At 42.4% G+C, this 27,578-nt stretch overlaps 2 protein-coding genes across 5 annotated transcripts in view; one reads left to right on the top strand and one right to left on the bottom strand.

Moving 5' to 3' along the window:
• The first annotated feature begins 1,072 nt into the window (after window positions 1-1,072).
• LOC139934123 (mitochondrial substrate carrier family protein ucpB-like) overlaps window positions 1,073-27,578 on the top strand; it is a 62,183-nt gene continuing 35,677 nt past the window's right edge. Inside the window, exons 1-6 of one of the 2 annotated variants that reach the window (XR_011785696.1) lie at window positions 1,073-1,287; window positions 10,473-10,638; window positions 12,070-12,212; window positions 14,123-14,328; window positions 15,592-15,757; window positions 16,244-17,992. Coding sequence is in view for 1 of the 2 variants with exons in the window: in XM_071928414.1 (XP_071784515.1) it covers window positions 1,212-1,287; window positions 10,473-10,638; window positions 12,070-12,212; window positions 14,123-14,328; window positions 15,592-15,757; window positions 16,244-16,431 (945 nt within the window). In the remaining variant the exon portion in view is untranslated. Of the gene's footprint in view, window positions 1,288-10,472; window positions 10,639-12,069; window positions 12,213-14,122; window positions 14,329-15,591; window positions 15,758-16,243; window positions 19,186-27,578 lie in introns of those variants that run through there. The other variant, XM_071928414.1, reaches the window with a different exon arrangement.
• The window catches only part of LOC139934121 (uncharacterized), a 37,316-nt gene continuing 29,599 nt past the window's right edge, over window positions 19,862-27,578 (bottom strand). For all 3 annotated transcript variants that reach the window (XM_071928409.1, XM_071928410.1, XM_071928412.1), the window contains 3 exons: window positions 27,114-27,260; window positions 26,556-26,655; window positions 19,862-25,533 (listed from right to left, as the gene is read on the bottom strand). In XM_071928409.1, the coding sequence (XP_071784510.1) occupies window positions 25,387-25,533; window positions 26,556-26,655; window positions 27,114-27,260 (394 nt within the window). In that variant the 3' untranslated portion in view covers window positions 19,862-25,386. The remainder of the gene's footprint in view (window positions 25,534-26,555; window positions 26,656-27,113; window positions 27,261-27,578) is intronic.

Below are 27,578 nucleotides of genomic sequence, written 5' to 3'. Positions count from 1 at the left end.
ACTTGGTTCATAGGTCCGCACTTGAAGATGCTGTCAACCCAAAAGGTTCTATACTGCTGCTCACATTTTACAGATGTTCTGTTCCATTCTGACAGTTGCCCCATCGCTTGAAATAGGCATTAAATTCCAACATCTGAGAGGGGGGAACATCACCCCTCAGATTCACTAGATTGCACCAGAGAGCATCTAAGGGCTAAACAAAAATCCGGGGCCCTAAAGCGCCCGGACCCCACGCCGTAAATGTTATGCCCCCCCCCCCCCACTTAAAGACGGATTGACGCCTGACGGCAGTATATATAGCCATCCCAGCTCGATGATTTATGCTGCTTAAGTCTCCCCCACCCTCAAATTGAACTCTCATTCCCTGGCGGTGTAGTCAGCTCATCACATTTCCACCAACTAAGACACACCCAAGCAAAATAACTATCGGTACCGTGCACCCCTACCCTCGAAGCTTACTCGCGCCCAAGCCATCTGGCGGCAGTCAGCGACTACCCAGCTTGCTCGGGTACCGGTCATCTTGGTCCAAAGCCAACTCGGTCTGAAGTCAACTCGGTCCGAATTCAACTCGGTCCTAGACCTAATGGAGTATGATATGAGTTTTTACCGACTCGGGCTGGGAATTGGAAAGCAAATGCAAATAAAAAACAGATCGCTACTGTTTGTAACAAAACAACAACAATATTCAAACAATTACATTGTGTTCATTTGTTGAAAACAAACAGCTAATTATGGGAGGGATTTTATTTAATTAAAAGTTTGCAGAAAATGTTGAAATTTGGTAATATCAAGAAAAGGACAATTTTTTTCTGCACGGTCACTCGAAATGGCGCCCTCTATTGGTGAAATAAATCAACGTTGTTGCTTATGGCCCTTTTCGAAACCACGGCTCGGCTCCAGACTCGGCCAAGGCTAGCTTGGCCCCGCGGTTGTTTTGACAAATATTGCGCGTGCTTTTTGTGCGTGCTCAGGGCTTCAGACGAGAGAACGGAGCCTGAAGCCGAATCAAAAGCCGAAGCCGTATATTCGAAAAGGGCAAAAGTTCGGGTAAACACACGTAACACGCTGCATGCGCTGCCCACACAGCAGTGACACACTACACTAGCAGCCGGCCGGCAGAGTAGAGGGGAGGGACGATTTCTAGATTGGCTGGATTTTTTGCTGTTGGGGAGGTCTTTCTTAATATTGCCAGTTATCAACTTGTTATCAAGATGATGTCCAATTCTGTGAGAGATGAAGTCCTTCGTTTCTGTTTTGCTGGAATCGGCTGCACGTCTGCATCATTTGGTAAGTTCCTACTTAAAATTAACCACTGTGAGACGTGACTACTTACATACCAGTCCTAGTTTTACTGACCGGCGTGTAATTCGTCATGTGGAATGGTCACAGTGGAACTGCAGTGTCTTAGCCAGGAATTTGGAAAGTGGGAGTGCAAACTGAAAAAAGTGGGAGTACAACCTAAAATCACTACAAAAAAATAGAAACAATGTGTGCGAAGCACACAACACGAGCCCGCAGCGCAAGTCTGTCTCGGCCGGGGTCCAGGGCCCTCAAGAGGGCCCTCTCTTCATGAAGAGGGCCTTGGAAGCTCTGGCTATCTGTAGGTGCTCTCTCTCTCTGGTGGTTTCCAATGCATTTCTGGTAACTATTTCTCTGGTACAAGTAAACTAATTTGATTTAATTTTTTTTTACTTGAAAATTAGAGGCTTTAAAGCACAGATGTTGTAAAGATGAAAGGCGTCCACTATTTTTGCTCCTTGTTTGCAATAATGATCAACCATTTTAACAAAGAAGATGCAAACAACAAATAACACATTAATCTTTTCAAACAAACAGATTACAACCATCAAAGTCTACTTGATTTTTGTTTTTCAATGAAGACTTGCACAGTTCAATTTCGTTTTTGTGTCACTTTGGAGTAACTATAGAATACAGGTACACTCGGAGCTCTATCTGCGCCTCCGCGGAGGCGGAGTCGCGGTCACGTACGTTTTAAGTAACTTGGTCGTAGCATGGAGGAAGAAAATAGCTCTTTACTACTTGATTGTATTGAGTGCGATTGATGAATACAGCAGATAAAATGTTAGGGTCGTAGGGAGTCAAAGTGTGACGTGAGTGGTGAGGTAGGTGAAGCAGCCGATAGAGGGCGTTTTAGGAAGACGTGCATTTGATGCAATCGTGAAGACGGGGAAGCTGGAAGCGTGGAGGCGCGGAGTCGCGGTGTTGACAATGGCCGATAGAGGGCGTCTTTAGGAAGACGAGCATATGATGCAATCGTGAAGACGGGGAGGGTGGAGGCGCGGAGTCGCGGTGTTGGCAATGGCCGATAGAGGGCGTTTTTAGGAAGACGGGCATTTGATGCAATCGTGAAGACGGGGAAGATGGAGGCGCGAAGGCGCGGAGACGCGGTGTGGACAATGGCCGATAGAGGGCGTCTTTAGGAAGACGAGCATATGATGCAATCGTGAAGAAGGGGAAGGTGGAGGCGCGGAGGCGCGGTCGGGCTTTCTTTCCCTTTTTTAAACAATCCTCTAATGGGGTCAAGTGTATTAGGGCAATATTAATAATTGTACGGAATTCGGGCTTTCTTTCCCTTTTATTAAATAATCCTCTATTGGGGTCAAGTGCATTAGGGCAATGTTAATAACAGGCCTCGAAATTACCGACGGCACCGACGGCGATTGCCGTCGGTGCCCTGTGCCATTGCCGTGATGCCCTCAAAATTACCGACAATTCACGGCAATATATTGCCGTGCCCTTTTTATCCAACTGCCGTCGGTTGCCTTTTATTAAATTGTAAAATTTACATGCATATATTAAATGTCAAAAGACTCGTTTCGAAAGACGCAATTAGGCGAGAAAAAACAATCTTTTCGCTGTTGTCAAACATTTAAAAAATCTACCCGAGTTGATTTCGCTAACACTACAGTCACACTATACACATAAAAGACGTACGCATAAGATCCTGGCCCCAAGATCGACAAGAAAATTGGCTTACCGTTGGTGCCCGTAACATCATGATATTAATTTTAGTAAAATCGGTTCACAGGTCCCCACGTTGCAACCTACGTAGCAGCTTAGTGCACACTGCATTGCACTGCATTGAAAAAAACCTAAAATTAAACCGCCGGTGTCCACGCGTGACGGTGTGTGTTGAAGTGCACGTTCAATGGTACCCGTACAGTAGAAGTTGGCCAACACACATACACATGAACAAGATGGCGGCGCACCATCTGTGTGTTTAGTAGCAAGTTTGACAGTCCCTCACATGCGTTTGTTGATGCACGGCTCGATGCCTCCATGATGTGGGCGATCGACGAAGAGTGATTTAAAATGAAGTTAGTGTCACTTTCATCACGAAGTGCAGCGTGGAATCAGAAAATCATTAGGTAACGTAAAGCATGCGTATAGCAAATAAATAAAGATGATGATTTGTACAGCATTTAAGTGCTAATTAATTTTCGTCATCGAGAGGAAGCACAAAGTTTTAGCCTCAACTTTTGTCTTTCATGTAGTTTCTCACCTGTCTTGGTAAATTAAGTTTTTGCCATGGTGCCCCCCAAATTCAACAAAATTGCCGTGGTGCCCTTTTTACACTTACAAAATTGCTGTGATGCCCTTCAAACTCTAGAAAAAGCAAGGCAATTATTGCCGTGCCCTTTTGAACACGAAGTTCGAGGCCTGATTGTAAACGGACAGCGTCCATGCACTGCCACACTGCCTCAGCCTAGCCCTACCACCCATCCCAAGGAATTAGAGCCTCCCCTATAGACTATGTGACCTCTGATGTCACTCGAAAACCATAACATGGTTCGCGCGCACACCGCCTGGCAAAACCTTTGTGTTTTGGCAGCCAGCTAAAAAGTGTATGTAATCTTACCATGACTACGCGTCTTTTTGCTCGTCGAAACATGACGTATACAGTGTTTTGTCAACAGAGGGCGGTTTAAATGTAAACATTGGTCACATCGTCTATACCCACAGAGCAGCTCAGCCCTACCACCCATCCCCAGGAATAAGAGCCTCCCCTATGACCACAGTACAGCTCAGCCCTACTACCCATCCCCAGGAATTAGAGTCTCCCCTATACCCACAGCAGCTCAGCCCTACCACCCATCCCCAGGAATTAGAGCCTCCCCTATACCCACAGAGCAGGTTAGCCCTACCACCCATCCCCAGGAATTAGAGCCTCCCCTATACCCACAGTGCAGCTCAGCCCTACCACCCATCCCCAGGAATTAGAGCCTCCCCTATACCCACAGAGCAGGTTAGCCCTACCACCCATCCCCAGGAATTACAGCCTCCCCTATACCCACAGTGCAGCTCAGCCCTACCACCCATCCCCAGGAGTTAGAGCCTCCCCTACCACCCACAGTGCAGCTCAACCCTACCACCCATCCCCAGGAATAAGAGCCTCCCATATACCCACAGAGCAGCTCAGCCCTACCACCCATCCCCAGGAATTAGAGCCTCCCCTATACCCACAGAGCAGCTCAGCCCTACCACCCATCCCCAGGAATTAGAGCCTCCCCTATACCCACAATGCAGCCCAGGCCTATTACCCTCCCCATGAATAAGAGCCTCCCCTATACCCACAGAGCAGCTCAGCCCTACCACCCATCCCCAGGAATTAGAGCCTCCCCTATACCCACAGAGCAGCTCAGCCCTACCACCCATCCCCAGGAATTAGAGCCTCCCCTATACCCACATTACAGCCCAGGCCTATCACCCTCCCCATGAATAAGAGCCTCCCCTATACCCACAGAGCAGCTCAGCCCTACCACCCATCCCCAGGAATAAGAGCCTCCCCTATACCCACAGAGCAGCTCAGCCATATACCACCCATCCCCAGTAATTAGAGCCTCCCCTATACCCATAGAGCGGCTCAGCCATATACCACCCATCCCCAGGAATTAGAGCCTCCCCTATACCCATAGAGCGGCTCAGCCATATACCACCCATCCCCAGGAATTAGAGCCTCCCCTATACCCACAGAGCGGCTCAGCCATATACCACCCATCCCCAGGAATTAGAGCCTCCCCTATACCCATAGAGCGGCTCAGCCATATACCACCCATCCCCAGGAATTAGAGCCTCCCCTATACCCATAGAGCGGCTCAGCCATATACCACCCATCCCCAGGAATTAGAGTCTCCCCTATACCCACAGTGCAGCTCAGCCCTACCATACCACCCCCAGGAATTAGAGCCTCCCCTATACCCACAGTGCAGCTAGCCCTACGATCCATCCCCAGGAATTAGAGCCTCCCCTATACCCACAGTGCAGCTAGCCCTACGACCCATCCCCAGGAATTAGAGCCTCCCCTATACCCACAGTGCAGCTCAGCCCTACCATACCACCCCCAGGAATTAGAGCCTCCCCTATACCCACAGTGCAGCTAGCCCTACGACCCATCCCCAGGAATTAGTGCCTCCCCTAAACCCACAGTGCAGCTCAGCCCTACCACCATCCCTAGGAATTAGAGCCTCCCCTATACCCACAGTGCAGCTCAGCCCTACCACCATCCCTAGGAATTAGAGCCTCCCCTATACCCACAGAGCAGCTCAGCCCCACCACCCATCCCTAGGAATAAGAGCCTCCCCTATACCCACAGTGCAGCCCAGCCCTACCACCCATCCCTAGGAATTAGAGCCTCCCCTATACCCACAGAGCGGCTCAGCCATATACCACCCATCCCCAGGAATTAGAGCCTCCCCTATACCCACAGAGCAGCTCAGCCCTACCACCCATCCCCAGGAATTAGAGCCTCCCCTATACCCACAGTGCAGCTCAGCCCTACCATACCACCCCCAGGAATTAGAGCCTCCCCTATACCCACAGTGCAGCTAGCCCTACGACCCATCCCCAGGAATTAGAGCCTCCCCTATACCCACAGTGCAGCTAGCCCTACGACCCATCCCCAGGAATTAGAGCCTCCCCTATACCCACAGTGCAGCTCAGCCCTACCATACCACCCCCAGGAATTAGAGCCTCCCCTATACCCACAGTGCAGCTAGCCCTACGACCCATCCCCAGGAATTAGTGCCTCCCCTATACCCACAGTGCAGCTCAGCCCTACCACCATCCCTAGGAATTAGAGCCTCCCCTATACCCACAGTGCAGCTCAGCCCTACCACCATCCCTAGGAATTAGAGCCTCCCCTATACCCACAGTGCAGCTCAGCCCTACCACCCATCCCCAGGAATTAGAGCCTCCCCTATACCCACAGTGCAGCTCAGCCCTACCATACCACCCCCAGGAATTAGAGCCTCCCCTATACCCACAGTGCAGCTAGCCCTACGACCCATCACCAGGAATTAGTGCCTCCCCTATACCCACAGTGCAGCTCAGCCCTACCACCATCCCTAGGAATTAGAGCCTCCCCTATACCCACAGTGCAGCTCAGCCCTCCCATATCACCCCCAGGAATAAGAGCCTCCCCTATACCCACATTGCAGCTCAGCCCTCCCATACCACCCCCAGGAATTAGAGCCTCCCCTATACCCACAGTGCAGCTAGCCCTACGACCCATCACCAGAAATTAGAGCCTCCCCTATACCCACATTGCAGCTCAGCCCCACCACCCATCCCCATGAATTAGAGACTACCCTATACCCACAGTGCAGCTCAGCCCTCCCATATCACCCCCAGGAATTAGAGCCTCCCCTATACCCACATTGCAGCTCAGCCCTACCACCCATCCCCATGAATTAGAGCCTCCCCTGTACCCACAGTGCAGCTCAGCCCTACCACCCATCCCCAGGAATAAGAGCCTCCCCTATACCCACAGTGCAGCTCAGCCCTACCATACCACCCCCAGGAATTAGAGCCTCCCCTATACCCACAGTGCAGCTAGCCCTACGACCCATCCCCAGGAATTAGAGCCTCCCCTATACCCACAGTGCAGCTAGCCCTACGACCCATCCCCAGGAATTAGAGCCTCCCCTATACCCACAGTGCAGCTCAGCCCTACCATACCACCCCCAGGAATTAGAGCCTCCCCTATACCCACAGTGCAGCTAGCCCTACGACCCATCCCCAGGAATTAGTGCCTCCCCTATACCCACAGTGCAGCTCAGCCCTACCACCATCCCTAGGAATTAGAGCCTCCCCTATACCCACAGTGCAGCTCAGCCCTACCACCATCCCTAGGAATTAGAGCCTCCCCTATACCCACAGTGCAGCTCAGCCCTACCACCCATCCCCAGGAATTAGAGCCTCCCCTATACCCACAGTGCAGCTCAGCCCTACCATACCACCCCCAGGAATTAGAGCCTCCCCTATACCCACAGTGCAGCTAGCCCTACGACCCATCACCAGGAATTAGTGCCTCCCCTATACCCACAGTGCAGCTCAGCCCTACCACCATCCCTAGGAATTAGAGCCTCCCCTATACCCACAGTGCAGCTCAGCCCTCCCATATCACCCCCAGGAATAAGAGCCTCCCCTATACCCACATTGCAGCTCAGCCCTCCCATACCACCCCCAGGAATTAGAGCCTCCCCTATACCCACAGTGCAGCTAGCCCTACGACCCATCACCAGAAATTAGAGCCTCCCCTATACCCACATTGCAGCTCAGCCCCACCACCCATCCCCATGAATTAGAGACTACCCTATACCCACAGTGCAGCTCAGCCCTCCCATATCACCCCCAGGAATTAGAGCCTCCCCTATACCCACATTGCAGCTCAGCCCTACCACCCATCCCCATGAATTAGAGCCTCCCCTGTACCCACAGTGCAGCTCAGCCCTACCACCCATCCCCAGGAATAAGAGCCTCCCCTATACCCACAGTGCAGCTCAGCCCTACCATACCACCCCCAGGAATTAGAGCCTCCCCTATACCCACAGTGCAGCTCAGCCCCACCACCCATCCCCAGGAATTAGAGCCTCCCCTATACCCACAGTGCAGCTCAGCCCCACCACCCATCCCCAGGAATTAGAGCCTCCCCTATACCCACATTGCAGCTCAGCCCTACCACCCATCCCCATGAATTAGAGCCTCCCCTGTACCCACAGTGCAGCTCAGTCCTACCACCCATCCCCAGGAATAAGAGCCTCCCCTATACCCACAGTGCAGCTCAGCCCTACCATACCACCCCCAGGAATTAGAGCCTCCCCTATACCCACAGTGCAGCTCAGCCCCACCACCCATCCCCAGGAATTAGAGCCTCCCCTATACCCACAGTGCAGCTCAGCCCTACCACCCATCCCCAGGAATTAGAGCCTCCCCTGTACCCACAGTGCAGCTCAGCCATACCACCCATCCCCAGGAATTAGAGCCTCCCCTATACCCACAGTGCAGCTCAGCCCCACCACCCATCCCCAGGAATTAGAGCCTCCCCTACCCACAGTGCAGCTCAGCCCTACCACCCATCCCCAGGAATTAGAGCCTCCCCTATACCCACAGTGCAGCTAGGCCTACCACCAATCCCCAGGAATTAGAGCCTCCCCTATACCCACATTGCAGCTCAGCCCCACCACCCATCCCCATGAATTAGAGCCTCCCCTATACCCACAGTGCAGCTCAGCCCTACCACCCATCCCCAGGAATAGACCCTTCCCATGAAATATGTAAATTGCACATAGCGCGTGCGCACTAACGTTTTGGTTGGCAAAATGAAGGAACATCGCGCTGCTTTGTACATGGCTAATTGGTTCGTGACGCAGACACGATTGTGCATCTGCTTAGTGCACAACTCTATGGTGTTTGCCAACCAACAGGGTCTGTACGCATGCGTGAATGTTAGAAGCATATTTCATGGGAAGGGTCCATTAGAACCTCCCCTATACCCACAGAGCAGCTCAGCCCTACCACCCATCCCTAGGAATTAGAGCTTCCCCTATACCCACAGTGCAGCTCAGCCACCATCCATCCCCAGGAATTAGAGCCTCCCTTATACCCACAGAGCAGCTCAGTCCTACCACCCATCCCCAGGAATTAGAGCCTCCCCTATACCCACAGTGCGGCTCAGCCCTACCACCCATCCCTAGGAATTAGAGTCTCCCCTATAGATGGATGTGGGCACCAAGTTTTTTTGCAGAAGTTTGCCCAGAGTCCAAAAAGAGCGTGGCTTCATCATCTGCTTTTGGTTAGTATTATTACTAGGTAGTTACCCTAGTAATAGTATGTAATGTGGTAGTTTTAACCGACGTTTGGATAATTTTCCATAGGCGTAGGCCTATCTATATATGGCGCCACCACTTTTTCACTCATTTTTACAAAAAGGGATCTCATTAAAATTAGATACTAGATTATTTAATATCGAATGAAAAAGTTGTGGCGCCATGGATAACTTTCCGTATAGCGCCACCACTTTTTAACTCATTTTTACAAAAAGGGACCATCAGTTGAGTACGCTATGGGACACCCACACAATGCGCAACTCCAAGAAAGTGGAACAAAGCTATGTCACAGGGATCTACAACAGGACAAGAAGTGTCTCTGCTATTCTACATGAACTAAACTGTCAATTCCTAGAGGACCGAAGCACCAGCAGTCGCCTGGCTATGATGTACAAAATCCGTTATGGTCTCGTTAACATTGAGTGGAACCAGTACCTCGTCCATCTATCATCAACCAGAGGTCACAAATCCCTTTGTCATCCCTCACACCAAATCAACTGTGTTTTCGAACTCCTTCTTCCTACATACCATCCGGGACTGGAATAGCCTAGCAGTAGACCCAGCAGAGTACAAATCGCTTGACGTCTTTTAAACTGGCACTTAAGCCTCACCCATCTAAAAAGTAGCTCTCCAAGAAATCCAACATTTTTTACTTGCACTTGTTTACATAATTTACATAAATTATTTTCGCACTTGACAGCATGTCCTACTTATTTTTATACGCATTTATCCTCGCATTATGTGAGGCTGCACTTCACAGGAAGGAAGGAAGGAAGGAAGAACTACCTCCATGATCTCAATGAGGTAAATTAGATATGCGATGTCCAAATTGGATCATGCAAACTGCTGGAGTGTGTCGATACTCGTGGAGGGCACTCTTGGGATTTGCACAGTCTGAAATTGAGCATGCTCAAATCGTGTTTACAACTGTTGGGAGGATTGTCTAGGACTAAAAAGAGGATCAATCAATCAATCAATCAACCGCAGAGACAGCACCCGTTGCGACAATATGTCCTGTGTCCACATCCTACAGCCTCACGCCACATGTGGTCAATTTCACTAGGCCGACCAAGTTGTTGGCCCAGGATGATGGAGGGCGGCCTCTAGGTCCCTTCCAGGGAGGAGCTGGTGCTAGGCCTCCCCTGTAGTTGATGGCAAATAAAAGAGGATGGAGGGTTATGATTATCGCAAATGTTTGTAGGCTATGTTTGTAGGCTGATTGCAACATTGAGGTTTAAGTAGAATAGAAGTAGAAATTTTTCATTGTTTTTAAATCAAGTATATGACTATGGATGCATTTCTCTATAATATTATACTAAATCTTTGTTTGTTTTAATTTCACAGTCACGAATCCTGTGGATGTCACTAAAGTACGTATGCAACTGGACGGAGAATTAGCCAAACAGAGAGGCCAATTTTCTAAGGCATACAGTGAACGTCACTACAAGGGGATCTTTAGAGGAGCATTAACCATTGCTAAAGAGGAGGGGATTTTAGGTCTGTACAAAGGGTGAGTGTAGTTTGTAGTACTAGGTGTTATCAATCAGTCAATCAAGATAATTTATACGGTATTCATTAATAAGTATGTTCAAAGACGCTTTGACGAAGAGTACACGTATATATTCTTACAGCATTGTTTTGAACATGCTGGGGAAGAAATAGTCACATATTGGACGGAGACACCAAATTGTCATAATTTTGTTTGGCAGACAAATCAGCGGACAGAGAGACCAAATTGCCATAACTTTGTTTGGCAGACAAATCAGCATGAATGATTTTCTTACATACTGACCATGGTTGGCTTGTGCCTCTCACCAAGTTGACCCGGTTCAATTCCTGACTAGGGCCATATGTGAGTTGAGTTGTGCATTGGTTCTCTGCTGTGCCACGAGGGTTTTCCAGACCATCCGGTTTTCCTCCCTCAGGAAAAATCAAACACTTTCTATCTTGGCTGTGCTCCATGGTCATAATGGGTTGATGTGGCTGGCAGCCAAAGGCGCCCTTGCATGCCTGCTTCTCGAACATGTTGTAGCCGCGTCCTTCGCAATTCAGCTCTTAACTGCGAGTAAGGATAATAAGCCCCCAAATTATTATTATTAAACACCTTGACAGGCATCAATGTTGTGTTTTACTGATCTATTTCCAGGTTTTTCTGCAGACTGCATCCTATATGAGTATGATTCATAAACGACTTTGGTTACTGTGAAGCTGAGGTCGTCAAGATCATATTAAAGGAAAACGTTGACTTGGATCGGTCGAGTTGGTCTTTGAAAAGCGTTTGTAACCGTTTTTTATAAAATGCATATGGCTAGAAAGATGTTGTAAAAGTAGAATACAATGATCCACACAAACATCCCTCCAAGTTGCCAGTTTTCCTTTTACCTCGTCAACTAACACGGTCGGCCATTTATGGGAGTCAAATTTTTGACTCCCATAAATGGCCGACCGTGTTAGTTCGCACAGTAAAAGGAAAACCACGCAATTTCAAGGCAAACTTGTGTGGATCATTGTATTCTACTTTTAAAACATCTTTCCAACCATAATGCATTTTATTTAAAAAAGGTTACAAACGCATTTTATAGACCAACTCGACCGATCCAAGGCAACGTGTTCCTTTAACTTCTTTTCATAAAGGCCTATTGCACTCAATCATGTTGAGAAAACTTCAATAGCCTGAATGTCAACCTGTCATTGTTTGTATAGCAAAAAAAAACGAAACATATTCTGAATAGAATTGGTCGGGGGTCCTGGTTTTTACTTCACAGTATTGAAGACTATTCAAACTATAACTCTGATTTGCGCACATTTTTCATAGAAAGATTTGAGCGATATTTTGTATAATGTTATATGTAATGTACCACAACTCCGTAAAGTTTCGTCAAAGAAAGGTCTTTTGGTTGTTTAACTTGTTTTGTTGTGGCTTTTTTATTTTATTTTTTAGTTTGACTCCAGCCTTGATCCGTGAGGCAACTTATAGTACCATCCGCATTGGGGCATATGAACCAATCAAAGTGCATGTATTTGGCGCTATGGATCGACACCACACTCCACTATTAAAGAAGATAGGATCAGGAGCAACTTCAGGTAGGATAGAAACAGTCCATGTAAACACATTTGGGAAAATTCCTAGTTCATAGGTCTTTTATTATACACATATTGACTGGCAATGATGTAACTAGTGTACGTCTATTCCCCCGAGGGACCTGGAGTGACCAGAAGAGCGACCTATTTCTCGAGGCCGAAGGCCGAGGGAAATGGGCCCCTTTTCTGGTCACTCACAGGCCCGAGTGGGAATAGACGTACACTAGTTACATCATTGCCAGTCAATATATGTTTTATTACACAGCTCGGTCTTAAATGTGAAATGAGAACAGAAATCTGGAAAAGAAAGGAAGTTTTGTAGTTGCTGTTCACGGTTCAAGTCAAGAGAGGGCGCTGTAACCGGGCACTATTTTCAAAGACTAGTGCCCGCTCGGGAACTAGTACCCGCAAAACGCGCGCGCGATCACTAGACTATATTAGTTATTCCCACGTGACCTACTTTAAGCAAACCAGAATACAGAACAAGCAAGAGGTGTGTTATATTTGTAAATATTGAGTTGACAAAAGCTTGATTTATATTAGTCCTTACATATTTTCACCACAATGTCAAATTTGCTTGTTTTGCAAGTTACAAACAAAAGAGGGACAACCAGAGGTCCCCAATTGCAGGTGTTTCTACATTTGTGTCATGGAGGAAGTTCTTCCTCCGTACTTGTGTGAGTCTATGTGTGTGTGCAAAGATAATCATCTTCATTAGTTGGTGTTTCCACCTTTGGAATTATAAAGAAGAAACAATAATGGAATAGTAAACGTGAAGGTACAACCATGTGTAAATTTCTTTTGAGTGAGTGTTGGCTCTGAACAGAGCTGGTTTGGTCTCGATATTTCAAACAGTATACTCTGCTCGTCTTCAGGAAAATGCTGGACTGCTGGCGGTGGTGGAACTTAATTAAAGAGTGACCTTAATTAAGTAGTGCTGGATGGATGAACAATTGGGCAGGTAGGATCCAAGCTGTTCTTGGCTGTTGAGCACACTCAAAAGAGATTCACACATGGTTGTACCCGCAAGTTTACTATTTATTTATAGTTTCTTCTACTTTCTCCACACCATGCAAAGCTTCAAACAATACTTATTTGGAATTATTAGCGATTTCATTCATTGTACTTTTCACATACTTGGCCTTATACCATAAGTCATCTTGAGTCACTTGTGAAATTGGTTTGAAAACTAGCTTGTTTAATAAGGCTCATCTGTAATTGTTCTTTGTCTGATTTTCCTTTACTGTGTGAGGATTCCTTCTCGTGCGCCTTGAGCTGGAGCACCTTATTTTGGTGGAATTTGGCGCCGTTCAAATACTCAGATATATTATTATTATTATTATTATTATTATTATTATTATTATTATTATTATTATTATTATTATTATTATTATTGAATATTGTTGTGATATACTTGTAGGTGACATCGGCAGCATGGTAGCAGTCCCCACTGATTTTCCTTTCCTGTGTGAGGATTCACTCTCGTGCGCCTTGAGCACCTTAATTTGCTGGATTTTGGCGCCGTTCAAATACTCAGATATATTATCATTATTATTATTGAATATTGTTGTGATATACTTGTAGGTGACATCGGCAGCATGGTAGCAGTCCCCACTGATTTTCCTTTCCTGTGTGAGGATTCACTCTCGTGTGCCTTGAGCACCTTAATTTGTTAGATTGAGGTGCCTAAAAATACATGTATTATTATTATTACTATTAATACTGAATATTGTTGTGATATACTTGTAGGTGACATCGGCAGCATGGTAGCAGTCCCCACTGATTTTCCTTTCCTGTGTGAGGATTCACTCTCGTGTGCCTTGAGCACCTTAATTTGGTGGATTTTGGCGACGTTCAAATACTCTGATATATTATTATTATTATTAATGAATATTGATGTGATATACTTGTAGGTGCCATCGGCAGCACGGTAGCAGTCCCCACTGATCTGATACGAGTTCGTCTTCAAGCTCAGAGGAAACCCAAACCCGGTGAGCAGCTCCGGTACAGGGGCTTCTTCCACGCCTTTGGTGACATTTACAAGAAGGAGGGTCTGAGAGGGTTGTACAGAGGAACGTCACCCACCGTCCAGAGAGCCGCTATTTTAACAGCAACACAGGTATACTTTTTCCTTTACTTCTTCGTTGTGCGAATACTGATGCTTACACCCTTCCTTTTTTAATGTAGCAGGAATAGTTTAACGGCAACACACACACAAGTGTGTATATGCCTGCAATCGAGGACCTCCTATTGCCCATCTTTTGTTTATACTCTAACTATTTTGCAACAGCTCCCATTGGTTTTGTACATGTTTTCCACCTGTGGACTTTTTCCAAACCTTTCTCCTTTCTCCGTTTTATATTATTAAAACTGGTTTTCTCTCACATTTTACTCTCACTGTATAATTCGATTTTGTGTTTTTTATCGTTGATGAATACTGGAAGGCAATTTTCATGTTTTAATGTGATGTTTATAATAAATTGAATTGAATTGATTTGAATTGATTTTCCATGCTTTATATGTTATATTGAAGTTGTCAACCTTGTGTATAAACTGTTGATTGGCTATTGAATTTTCTCGCTTTTTCTGGATCCTTTCCCTTAACCCTTTTCCCTTCCCTTAACTTAATCCCTTTTCTATAATTGGATATGCATTTGTTTGTAAGTGTTTATGGCTCTGAAGAAGGTCCGGTTTGGATCGAAAGCTAAGGCCATCTACCCTACTTATTTTATATTTGTATCTGTTTGTCTAATTGTTTTAATTTATACCTACTAATGTGTATATTGTCAAATCTTTTCAGTAGGATATTTTACATATGTAAAGCATAGTATTGTAGGCCTAAATTTAAAATGTATCATGAATGGATATGTATTTGTTTGTACTTGTTTTATGCCTCTGAAGAAGGTCCGGTTTGGATCGAAAGCTAAGGCCATCTACCCTACTCATTTTATATTTGTATGCGTTTGTCTAATGCTTTTAATTTTTTAATGATTTTTGGGGTTGGGGTTTGGGTTTTTTAATTTTATCTGCTATGTGTATATTGTAGGTAGTTCTCTGTAAGATATTTTACATATAACCATAACATAGTATTGTAGGCCTATATTTTAATTTGTACAAGTGCCTTAACCCTTTGCCCCTCTTTTTCTGTAAATGGATGTATATTTGTTTGATTTTGTTTATACCTCTGAAGAAGGTCCGGTTTAGGTCAAAAAAATTAAGGCCATCTACCCTACTCATTTTAAATTAAATTTTTATCTAGGTAATGTGTATATTGTAGGATATTTTACATATAATATGTTATTGTAGGCCTATATTTTAATTTGAGGGGTCGGTGATTTATAATGCACTTTATAAATGCTGTTTATTATTATTATTATTACAGGTTCCAGTATACGACCATACCAAGCATACTATTCTCAACCATGGCTGGATGATTGAAGGCCCAGTGTTGCACATAGTGGCAGCAATGACGTCAGGATTTATGTGTGCCGTTACTACATCACCTGTTGACCTCATCAAAACAAGGGTCATGAACCAGAAGATTAAAGGTCAGTGAGTTCAAAGGTTACAATAAGAGATATAAAGGCGCTTGACACCTTTGGTAAATTAGCGACCAGTATTCTCACTTGGTGTATCACAACATATACATTTAAAATAACAAACCTGTGACAATTTTGGCTCAATTACTCTTCGAATTCCCAAGAGAATAATGAAAGTAAAATAGGCAGTGTATTTACATGGCCAAGTATCAATTACTACACAAACATGATTGAAACTTATTTGACTTTTTCAAGGGTAAAAAAAGGACATTTTATTATAGTCATTGATTGTTTTTTCTTCTCATGATTCGGAAGATTGATTGAGCTTAAACGTTCACAGGTTCGTTTTTTCAAAGTGTGGGCACTGGTCTTTGGTAATGTTGTATATATTAATGTTAAACGCATGCTCTTACCAAGCTCTAACTTTCTTTTATCCATCCAAGCTTCATTTGATGGTAAATAATTCTTTTCTTAAACTTTGTATTTTCTTTACAGGTGTTCCAGTCGACCAGAGGACGTATAGAAATGGTCTGGACTGCCTAATAAAGACAGTGAAATCAGAAGGAGTGTTGGGTTTATACAAAGGCTTTATACCCAACTGGTTGCGTTTAGGTCCACACACTATCATCAGTTTCTTCATCTTTGAGAGTCTACGAAAGACGGCAGGTATCAATCCTATATGAAACTTTACTTTACACTAAAGCTGTGTGTTCCCATTGGACTTTTTTTCTACCGCTGCCGAGCGGAAAGTTAATGTGGCTTGCTTTGGTGTAATTATATTGTTCGTTCTCACTTAGACTTACATTCCGTGCGTTTGCATAGCGTTTTACAGCATGGTCGCGGTAGGTCTACAGTTCCCAATAGAGTTTTTAGCAGCCCTGTTAAGTGACCGTGGCTGAGAGGAAGTTTTCCAGGACCTCTTTCGGCCTGTTAATTTTACATCACGGTCGCGGTAAGTTGACAGGGAGCACAGTATCATGCGTCTTCATTGGATTTTATTTTGTAATTTGACATGGAACACACGGTGATCATTAGCAATGAATGCACAATTATGTTGTGTTCTGAAATTGGCTCGGAGTATTCCTAAGCATCACAGGTTTTCTTTGAAATTTAATCTTTTGGATTTTCTTCCAACACATTATATTTTTAGTATTTAGTGTTGGCTCTGGTATAGGTCAATATGAGTGAGGATCCTTAGTGAATATTTCCATGCGTTACTGCTTTCTACATTGCGGGTGTCCTAGGGAAATCTTTCCCCCTGGAAATTCTGTCCCCATATGGGAAATTAACATGGGATGGAGAAGTTTGATTCAAATGAGGGCGCCATCAGAATTAATTTGTACATGGTGTGCCATTTGGGGGGACAGAATCTATCTCCTGCCACACCGACCTGATACTTCCCAGAGGGTCATGGCCTTAGGCCAAATAACAAAAAATACAAGTTGATCGTCCGGATTTTTCAAAAAAGAGGAGGATGAGGGCTTTACTATTTACTATTTACTATTTTTTTCTCAAGATAGCCGCTAAGTATTTCAAATCAAACAGGCCACCAATTCTTCAGTTTGAATCAACTGCAACCTTATTTATACCTATTAGTTGCATGAGGACCTGTGTTAACACTAACATTAACAGGGTCGGATAACACTACAAAGATTTGCTGGTAGGCATTCACTAATATTGTTTTATGAAACAGACGGTTACAAGTGTTCGAGAGCATCAAGTTAGATTTGGGAAAAGCTCCTAGGCCAGTCCTTTTGAAAAGATGGATTTAGAAAATAAAAAAATAAAAAAGTAAATAGTTAAAAAAAGGATGCGACCCTGCGGGCGGGGACGATCAACTGGTTTTGGGTTTTTTTTGGCCTTAGTGGCCCTTGAAATATTCCAGTGCAAACTGAAATATTCCTTGTAGGGATGCCCTTCACTATGGATAAACTGCCTTGCCCCTACATCAATGATGTAGCGGGCCTGACATATTGTATGTCAATTTTTTACCGTTGTATTTTTTATAAATGTTACTTTTGAATATAAACCAGAGGCTGTTTTTGACAAAATTTTTCATGCACAAAATAATTAACTACCTCATCACTTTCTTCTATTCAAGTTTTTTATTAAATGTTTTATCTGTATTGGTACAACACTCAACTGCAAATTGTAAGCGGCCGCAACCGACATAATTCGCTTCCCCTCTGAATTCCGGCATCGCACCCCAAACAGTATAAACATTTGAAATGACCCGGATTCCGGGTCATTTCAAGTGACTCAGGATCCGGGTCGTTTTAAATTGACCCGGAATCCGGGTCATTTCAATTGACCCGCATTCCGGGTCATTTTACTTGACCCGGATGAGGGTCAAAACATTTGAAAAGGACCCGCCATGTACCCACCTGGATTCCGGGTCATTTGAATCAAGGCTAGCACATTGCAGACATTTGATCGAGGCTAAAGCTGTATTCTAATTGCCAATGTTAGACTGATAAACATTGTACGAGGCTTCATTTCAAATTGACTTGCAAATGGCTTATCCGGATGCCTTTACTACATGTATTCACTAAATAAAGATGCATGTTTAAAGGCAGTGAACACAATCGGTAACTACTCAAAATAATTGTAAGCATAAAACCTTACTTGGGAAATGGGGAGAGGTTGTTAATATAAAACTTTGTGAGAAACGGCTCCCTCTGAAGTGGAGTAGTTTTCAAGAAAGAAGTAATTTTCCACAATTTTGATTTCGAGACCTCAGATTTAGAACTTGAGGTCTCGAAATCAAGCATCTGAAAGCACACATCTTCGTGTGACAAGGGTGTTTTTTTCTTTCATTATTATCTAACAGCTTCGATTGAGCTCAAATTTTCACAGGTTTGTTATTTTGTGCACATGTTGATATACAGCAAGTGAGAAGACTGGTCTTTGACAATTACCAATAGTGTCCACTGTCTTTAACGTTAAAGCAAGAAGTTGACAAGACAAAAAGCACATTCTTTACTCTGCAATTGATCATAAATATCAGCTTCTTGCACTTTTAATCTTTAAAATCATTCAGTGACTTATGCTCAATAAATGTAAGTATTTTTATAATTATATAGTTTTTTTATTCTCAAAGTATTTTAATCATGACAATGCTGTGATTTTTTTAAATTGTTAAGTATGTAAAAAAATAAATCACTTAAGTTGTCTTTCACAGTAAGTATCTCTTTCAAAAACGCACACCCTTATAGAGGCTGGCATAGCTGAACATTAAGTGGCAGAAACAAGAGCTCATGTCATCAAAACCGAGCATTCATGATAACAATAATAATAGTGGCTTCTTATATAGACGATGTGACCTATGTTTACATTCAAACCGCCCTCTGTTGACAAAACACTGTTTACGTCATGTTTCGCAGGGCAAAAAGACGCGTAGTCATGGTAAGATTGCATACACTTTCTAGCTGGCTGCCCGGCAGTATGCGCGCGGATCATGGTATGGTTTTTGAGTGACGTCAGAGGTCACATATCGTCTATAGGGCGCACATCGGTCACTCAGTGACGCTTAAGGCGTTTTAACATACAGTATTTTCCTGCAAGGCAGTATGCTCATATAATTGAGTCTGTCCTTACACGAAAGAAGAAGGGACATCGTTTGAATTATGAGACCTACTCCTTTTACATAGTACCATGTAATGCTTTGCAAGGTGCTGTGGCGCAATATGCTGCCGATCCAACCAGGACGACGGGGCAAAACCCTTCGATCTGTGCACTGAGTTCTTTATGCAGACCTCCACGCATAACTTGTTTGTCAAAATGTGAATCTATTTTTATATTTTACAAAACTGTATCAAATATATTCTTTTTTTATTCTCCTGCAACACATTTGTTTTATAAATTTGAAATAACAAGTTATTTTGAAGAAACAAACCAAGCGAAGCAGAAAAGGCATTCTTTAGATTTTAGATTTTTCAGTTTGACCGGTGCTTCAAAAGCAAGCAGCTTCAATTATTTTGTGCAAATATAATAACTTATGTAAACTGTGTGTGACCTGAAATCCATTTTGGGACTCCAAAAAGTCAACCAATATTAATCGTGTGAATATCTATACAGTATAAAAAACTATTTGTATTTTTTTACTTTTTACTAACTATTTATATTGAAATACGTGGACATGTTGGATACTGCTCAAGTTGAAAAACAAAATAGAAAAACAGCCACAAGTCGTTGGTTCAATTTAAAATCAAGGAGTGCTCTGATTGCATCACAGATTATCTAAAACAAACAACAAAGTACAGAGTGGGTTCTGGGTCGATTTCACAAAGATAGACCCAACTTAGGCCGTGTCGGAATTGATGGCTACGGCTGCAGCTGCGACCATTGCCGGGGTGTTGCTAAGGGCGTCCTATACTTCCATGCATGATGACGCGGCGATCCGGCCGTAGCAACAGCCGTAGCCGTAGCCGCCAATTCGGATAGGGCCTTACGACTAGTCCTGGGACTCGTTAGGAGTTATATATTTGGTTTGCGGTAACACCATGTGTATAACTACTTGCCAGGTAGATTTTGTTCTTAAGAGAACTGTCTCACTATATATTCTACTACTTTTTGATATTTTTGGGGGGACTTCTCAGTTCTGAAAAGAACTGTCCTGCTTTTTAACTACTACCTGGGGGGAAGGTACAAAATCTGCTGGGACTACTAAATGTACTTTAGCTTTAGGATCGTTATTAGCTGCACTATCGCGGAGTTAGTTCTTAATGAGTAACTCATTCTAACTTGATATAAGACAAGTCTTAACTCTTTGTGAAATCCACCCCTGAAACTTGTTGATGGCAGTCTCACTGCAGTCTCATAAACTTGCTGCCACATTACAGAACTTCTGGACCATTTGCAATTGGAAGCTTTTTTAAAATAATAATAGTAATATGAAGTAGTTGAAGATATTTTATACATGTATATCAATAAAAAATGTTGTAGGTTTCGAGACCGGTTCTGCCGGTCTCGTGTCTCGTACCTCCAGGTCTCGGACTTCCAGGTCTTGACTACAACACTGCCAAATACCACCTAAATCTTTTGACTCTGATAATGTTCACACTGCTGTCCTTGTTGGTTTGACAGTGCATTGACAGTACTGAATCCATCAAAAGTAGGCAATGAAGTGTGGTTGAAGTGAGTATTGATTGTAAACAAAGAATTTATACACAGCTAATGGTTTTTATTTTGTATACATGATTGGAAATATATTTTGTGTGAAGCTGAAATAAAGTTGTTCAACTCAGTGATTGCATTTCAAAATTAAAATTTCTTCCGGTGATCAATCAAAAAATATTAATATTGATCTGTTTCTAAGTAATTTATCAATCATTCCTGATCATCATGACAAAACCAATAATATACACCAAAATGTCTGATTTTATCAAATAATTGTGGACGAAACATCTTCACAATATTAATCAGTCATATCTCAGTAATATTTCCTGTTTATTAATATTTACAGCTTATGAAGTTTATATACATCTTTTTAAGAATTACTCTCTCATTATATTTATAGGATGTTTTCTTCTTCTAAACTTCTCTGAGAAGGGAGTATATATTTAATTGCCAATGTTTACATAAAACAACAAAAATCTCTAGTTTCCAGATAAAGTATAGCCTAAATATTGTTGAAACCAATGGGTTCTTTTTAGAACTATAAATCACTCTGTGATGAAGAGATTAGAATTGACCATGTACCAAAAACTTTCATTTGCTGATGATTAAAGGAACACGTTGCCTTGGATCGGTCAAGTTGGTCTTTGAAAAGCGTCCTGTAAACGTTTGTTATAAAATCGATATGGTTAGAAAAATGTTGTAAAAGTAGCATACAATGACCTACACAAATATGCCTCGAAATTGCGTGGTTTTCGTTTTACCTCGTCAACAACTACGGTCAGCCATTTATGGGAGTCAAAAATGGCCGATCGTGTTAGTTCGCGACGTAAAATGAAAACCGTGCAATTTTGAGTGATAATTGTGTGGATCATTATATTCTACTTTAAAAACATCTTTCTAACCATATGCATTTCATAACAAACGGTTTCAAACACTTTTCATAGACCAAATCGTCCAATCCAAGGCACTGGTTCCTTTAAAATACAAAAGCAACTGTGTCTAACATGTCAGTTTGAATTTAAAGAATTCAACTTGTGTAAAAGCTATGGTTATTTATAATTTTAATATACGAAACAAGTTCACAAGAATCAAAAACAAACAGCCATAGAAAACTTTATGTTTACTGAAATATTATGTTTCTCAGGCGAGATAGTCTTCCTACTATTTCTGATATTTGGCACTCGGAAAAAATAAGATATTTTTTTTAAACTAGACTGTTAGTCTTTAAAAGCCTATACCTGGGAGGGAGGTTAGCCTTTGAACTGTGTACATTTACTTACTTATTATGGGATTTGAGGCTTTGCATGGTGAGGTATCGATATATATTTGGCTTGCCGTGCCACCATGTTTATCTATGTTTATATTCCACTGTTTATATTGTGTATGGAAATAAAGTGAATTTAATTTAATTTAACTGAATTGAATGAAAATGTTTCTCCTATTTTCAAAGTGTCCAAATATCATTTCTGGTTTGAGAAACATCCTGAGTAAGGGATGCAATAATCAGGCTTGGAATAACACGCAGGTCATGAAGGCGCAGGTCATGAAGGCCCATGCCCTCGGTGGCCCCAAGTCTTGGCCTTGGTGCCCCTTCAAAAGTTTCCCCATAGACTTAAAGATTTTTCTATGGATTTGCCCTTTGTCAAATTAAAATGGCCTTGCCCTCACAGATATGAAATCCGAAGGTTGCAATTCATTAACTGTTAGAGTATACACAAGTGGTTCTTGGTTAAATTTTATATCATACAATTGAGTTTGTTTCTTCGTATTTAAAATGTGTTTTATCAAATATAACGGCAAGATCTGGGTTTCTGCGATTAAAATAGATCATTCTTATATTGCAAACTTATTTACATTGTTGTTATCATTTCTGTAAGTATTTACACTTTACATGTATAAGTATTGCACAGTTATAGGTATACGTTTATGTAGATATTTAATAAAAGAAAATAATTAAAAATAATGCAATTTTTTTAAACAAAATAATTGATAAAATCTCTGACTAATAAAAAAGGCTCAGCCCGATACATGTAATAAACTTATTTCACTTCGCATCAAATCAAAAATAGAAGAAAACTTGAAAACTCTAAAAGCGTTTTAAAAAGTAAGAGTTGATCACAAGAGTAGCTTTATGTCCAGGGCCCAATTTCATAGAGCTGATTAAGCAAAATATTTTGCTTAAGCAAAACATTCATTGCTTAGTAAAATCAGATTACCGGCCAAGATACCACTCAATTGTTATGCTTAGTAAACAACAGCTAAATACTAGTCATAAGCAATGTATATGGCATGAAATTTTGGCCAGTAACATGTGTAAAATAAGCGAGCTATTTTCGTGGTTAAGCAAAATTTTTGCTTAAGCAGCTCTATGAAATTGGCCCCTGTTGATTGAGTTGCTATATCATTAGGTTATAAAGGATCCAATATGTTAATAAAGTAACTGTCAAGGGACATTATCTCCAAGCAGGTTTGAATCCTTGATTCTGATTGGTCGATCCATAGCAACAGGGACTGTGATATAAACTTATATTGCACTGCCCATATCACACCCTGCGTATTGTGTGTTCTAGCTCCGCTTATTGCGCTTTTATAAGCTATAGGTAGGCAAAACAAATGGCTTATAAGAAGATAATGAAAACGAAAAAGGCGCGCGTTTGTGTCAAATGCTGATCAGCGCATGCGCTGCTCAAAGTTTGCTTGAAGATAAATTTGTAATCACACGCGCACGCTGGTGGAATATGAAGAAAAAAATGTTATCACAGATTTTTTTTCCATGGAATCTGAAGGAAAAAAAATAGGGCGTCTCCGACCCATATTCAACTCGGCATTCGACCTTTTTTGTGTGTTAACTTATATTGTCTTGAATTCTTGTCCATAACATTGATATTGACTAAGTGGCTACATTTGAATCAGTGTCATTTTTTACCCTTCGCCTATGACAAACGGGAGGCATGCTCTCTGGAACAGGCATGTGAAACTTTTCAGCTGATTTCCTCTTTTTTACTTTACTTTCTGTGTACTAAAGTATAGGAATATAAATCTTTTCCTCTTTTTTTCTTGCCCGGTTTTCTCTTTTCCCCTTTTTTTCATGGATAGTTACTCACATGCCTGCAGGAAGGACTTGTATCAACTTGACACACTGGTGTGACCATTAAACACTATTCAAACAATAACAGCTCTACAAATCTAATACTGCAAAACTACGAGTCCAAAAAAAGTAGTTCAAAAGGAAATATTTGAAAGTACAATGTCAACTTACACTATGGGTATTTCATTAGTATATATTGCACTTATATTATTGGTTTCACCTGTACACACGTGTGTAAGCATTATATTGTATACTTGCAATAATTTTCTTAAATACCGATGCAAATTTAACATCTACTTAATTGCACTTTGAAATTGATTTAAAGTTTAACTGTACACTGTTTTCCAGGAATATCAAGTATCAAGGCATGAATTACAGTTCAATAGATAATTAAAGACACAATCCTTTTAAGTTTGAATAATCAGCAGCAGATAAAATCCATCTCTATATTAAATGACATTAAACACAACCAACCAATCAACAACAGCTACAACTTAAGTCTCTGGTCTATTGTGTTGACCAATGCTGGGGTGCATGGCCGAGTGGATGAAGAGCACCGGACTCGGACTCTAGTGTTTCTGTTCAGAGTGTGGGTTTGAACCCCGGTTGTTGTGACGCTTGTGTCCCTGAGCAAGACACCTAACTATTATTGCTTCTCTCCACTGAGAGGTCAATGGGTACCTGTGAGGGCAGAGATGGTTCTTGTGATTGATTTAGCCGAGTAGCGCATATTTGTTGCACCGGCTGTATACTCCCCAGGAAGCTGAGTTGGTTTTAGGAATTAAAATGGCCCAGTGACCTGGCGTAATAACATTGGATTGGAAGTGCTTTGAGTCGTCCTTCTTCGGGTGTGTAAACGCTACATAAAAATCAATTGTTATACATTTATTATTAATAATTTGGGATAGGAGGAACTGAGTTCAGTGAAGACTCGGCTGATTTGGTGGTACTTCTTAGCAGGCAACTGACTGTGGACTTTGAAATCAATCACCATCAAAGTGTTCCTTAGCATGTCCTCATCTAGTGAGGGTGCATTTCACGTGTTCGAACATGTTTTGAACTTTGGAGAAAATTTGAGAAATGCTAACATTGTGTCTATCATGTGGTTATCAACATATCATCCAGGGCCCAATTTCATAGAGCTGCTAAGCACAACAATTTGCTTAGCATGAAATTTCTTCCTTGATAAAAACAGGAGTACCAACCAAATTTCCATTTGTTGCATACTGCTTGTTACTGGTACTCAGCTGTTTGCTTATCCTGAAAATCACCTGGAAATTTGGTTGGTAATCCTGTTTTTATCAAGGAAGAAATTTCATGCTCAGCAAATTTTTTATGTAAGCAAGCTCTATTCAATTGGGCCCTGGTGTGACCTTGGTGTCTGTGCATTTGTCATCACTCAGTAGTGTCATGGTTAGCAATCAATCAACAGCTATGCATTCTGCCATTTGGTGAGGCTAGTTGGCCCTAGTTGTTTCCACTCCTCTTTGGTGATGCACATGTTGTCAAAGGCGGCCAAATTTGCCAGTACTGTTGCTCCGTAATACGCTGAATGATATCGCTCAGGTGATGCATGGACCTGCCAGAAAAACAAATATCAAAGAATAAAATTCCTAGTTGGCAAAAACTGCTCTAGAGTTGCAACGGTTGTGGGTTCGAATCCCACCTAATTAATATGCCTGTGATTTGTTCAAAAAATCCTTCAAACTCAAGAATGTTTCATAGGGTGCGCCACTTAAACTAGTCCTCGAGAGATCTTAAGATCCTCTATTTTGATGGTTTATGAAATCAGATAACCATATGAAACTTTTAAGCAGGTTTAAATCCTTGTTTCTGATTGGTCGATCAATAGCAACAAGGAGTGTGATATAAACATTAGATCGCACGGCCAATATCACACCCCGCGCATTGTGCGTAATGCATTTTTATGAGCTATATGCCAAAACGTGCAGCTTATAAGAAGTAAATGGAATTCAAAGAGAGCATCAAATGCTGATTGTCACACGCAATGCTTGAACTTAAGTTTGCTTTTAGATAAATTTGCAACCCATATCCAACTGGACCTCAGTGCATGTTTTTCTGCATTCCACTCGCGCTTTTGTGATAACGTATAATAGGGGAATCAATAAAATACCTTTTGGGTCAAAAAACATCAACACTTACGGTCAAAAAGTAAAATAGAAGCAAAAATTAAAATTGTCCAATAATTTCTTCCAACACTACACCCCTCCAGCTATGAATGGTAAAGCCCTCCGTCTCCCTCGGGTAAACAACTCCTTATAAGGGAATGCTGTGTGCGTCGCGTGTATCGTGTGATGTGGCACAACTATCTCGGCCGTGGCTCTCGACCAATAGGAATGAAGAAACTGTCTTATAAGCGCAGGTGTGCAAGCCCATGTTATATCACTTTTTACTGATGTTATATCATCCGTTCAAACAACCCCTCGTGATGCCCTCTTGACCAATCAGAATGGATAAACTGTCTTAGGTATTTATGAATGTTTATTCATTCCCAGAATAGTCTTAAAGCTGATCAGATTATCTAGCATTATCTTGGGTTGGATTGGAATGGGGTTAGTGTTAGGGGGCAGGGTTCCGTACCTTGACAGGAGAGCTCTTGGGTAACATACGGCAGAGTTCACTCCTCAGTCTCTCAGCCAGACCTGGTAACATTGTTGTCCCTCCACACAGGTAAATACATCTGTAAAGTTATTGTTGTACAATCAAGTCATTAAATGCAGAATAAAATGGTTTAAAGGAAGTTCAAATCATGGGTTTTTATATACCACATGCACAGACCCTTGATTGGTGGAACATGCGTCACATGCAATTTGGCCATACTGCCGCGATGCTCCAAAATTAGATATTAATATTGGAGTCCAAATTAATATTGGAATCCTATATTAATTATTATTTATTTATTTCTTGCTAACCCTTGGGGAAACCTTTCAGTGAGAACACTGATTTCCAAAAGTGCCATTGATTGATGCTTCGCGCATTGTTTCCAAAATAGCCCTTCGCTGACTGTTTTTCACAATGAGGCATGGTCTTTTTAAAAAACACCCTTCATTTTAACCTGCTGTCCCCCAACCCTATAAACCTACCCTACTGTCCCCCACTGTCCCCCCTAACCTACTTCAACACCCCATCAAGACTCACCTACACATCTGTTTCCTTTTATCAACATGACACGCCTGTATGGCATTGTACACCAGTGTATGAAGACCTGGATGATCCTTGCCCCAGACCTCAGGATGGAACAGACCCTCGGTACTTCGGAATCTAGAGTAATCTAACTTGATTGCTCTGTTATTCAAAACAAAAAATACAATAATAATGAGTCAGAAGCTGACAAGAACAATCTCAAACTTCAATTTTGTAGACCTTTACAAGATAAATAAATCCAGTAACTTTCTCCTGTGGCAGTTGAAAGGGCACCAAGGCAATGGCAAGGGGTATGTAGGTACCGTATGTCGCCTCCTTGCCTCCGTTTCTTGTCTCAATGAAGTATGGTGCAACCTTGTTATTTAACAACAGCCCCTTGGTACTTTGGAATCTAGAGTAATCTAACTTGTTATACAAACAAGTAAACAATAATAATGAGTCTGGAGCCTGGCAATTGAA

The sequence above is a fragment of the Asterias amurensis genome, chromosome 2 (genome assembly GCF_032118995.1).
Source record: "Asterias amurensis chromosome 2, ASM3211899v1".
Lineage (NCBI taxonomy): Eukaryota > Metazoa > Echinodermata > Asteroidea > Forcipulatida > Asteriidae > Asterias > Asterias amurensis.
This window is presented reverse-complemented; position numbering and strand designations above follow the sequence as displayed.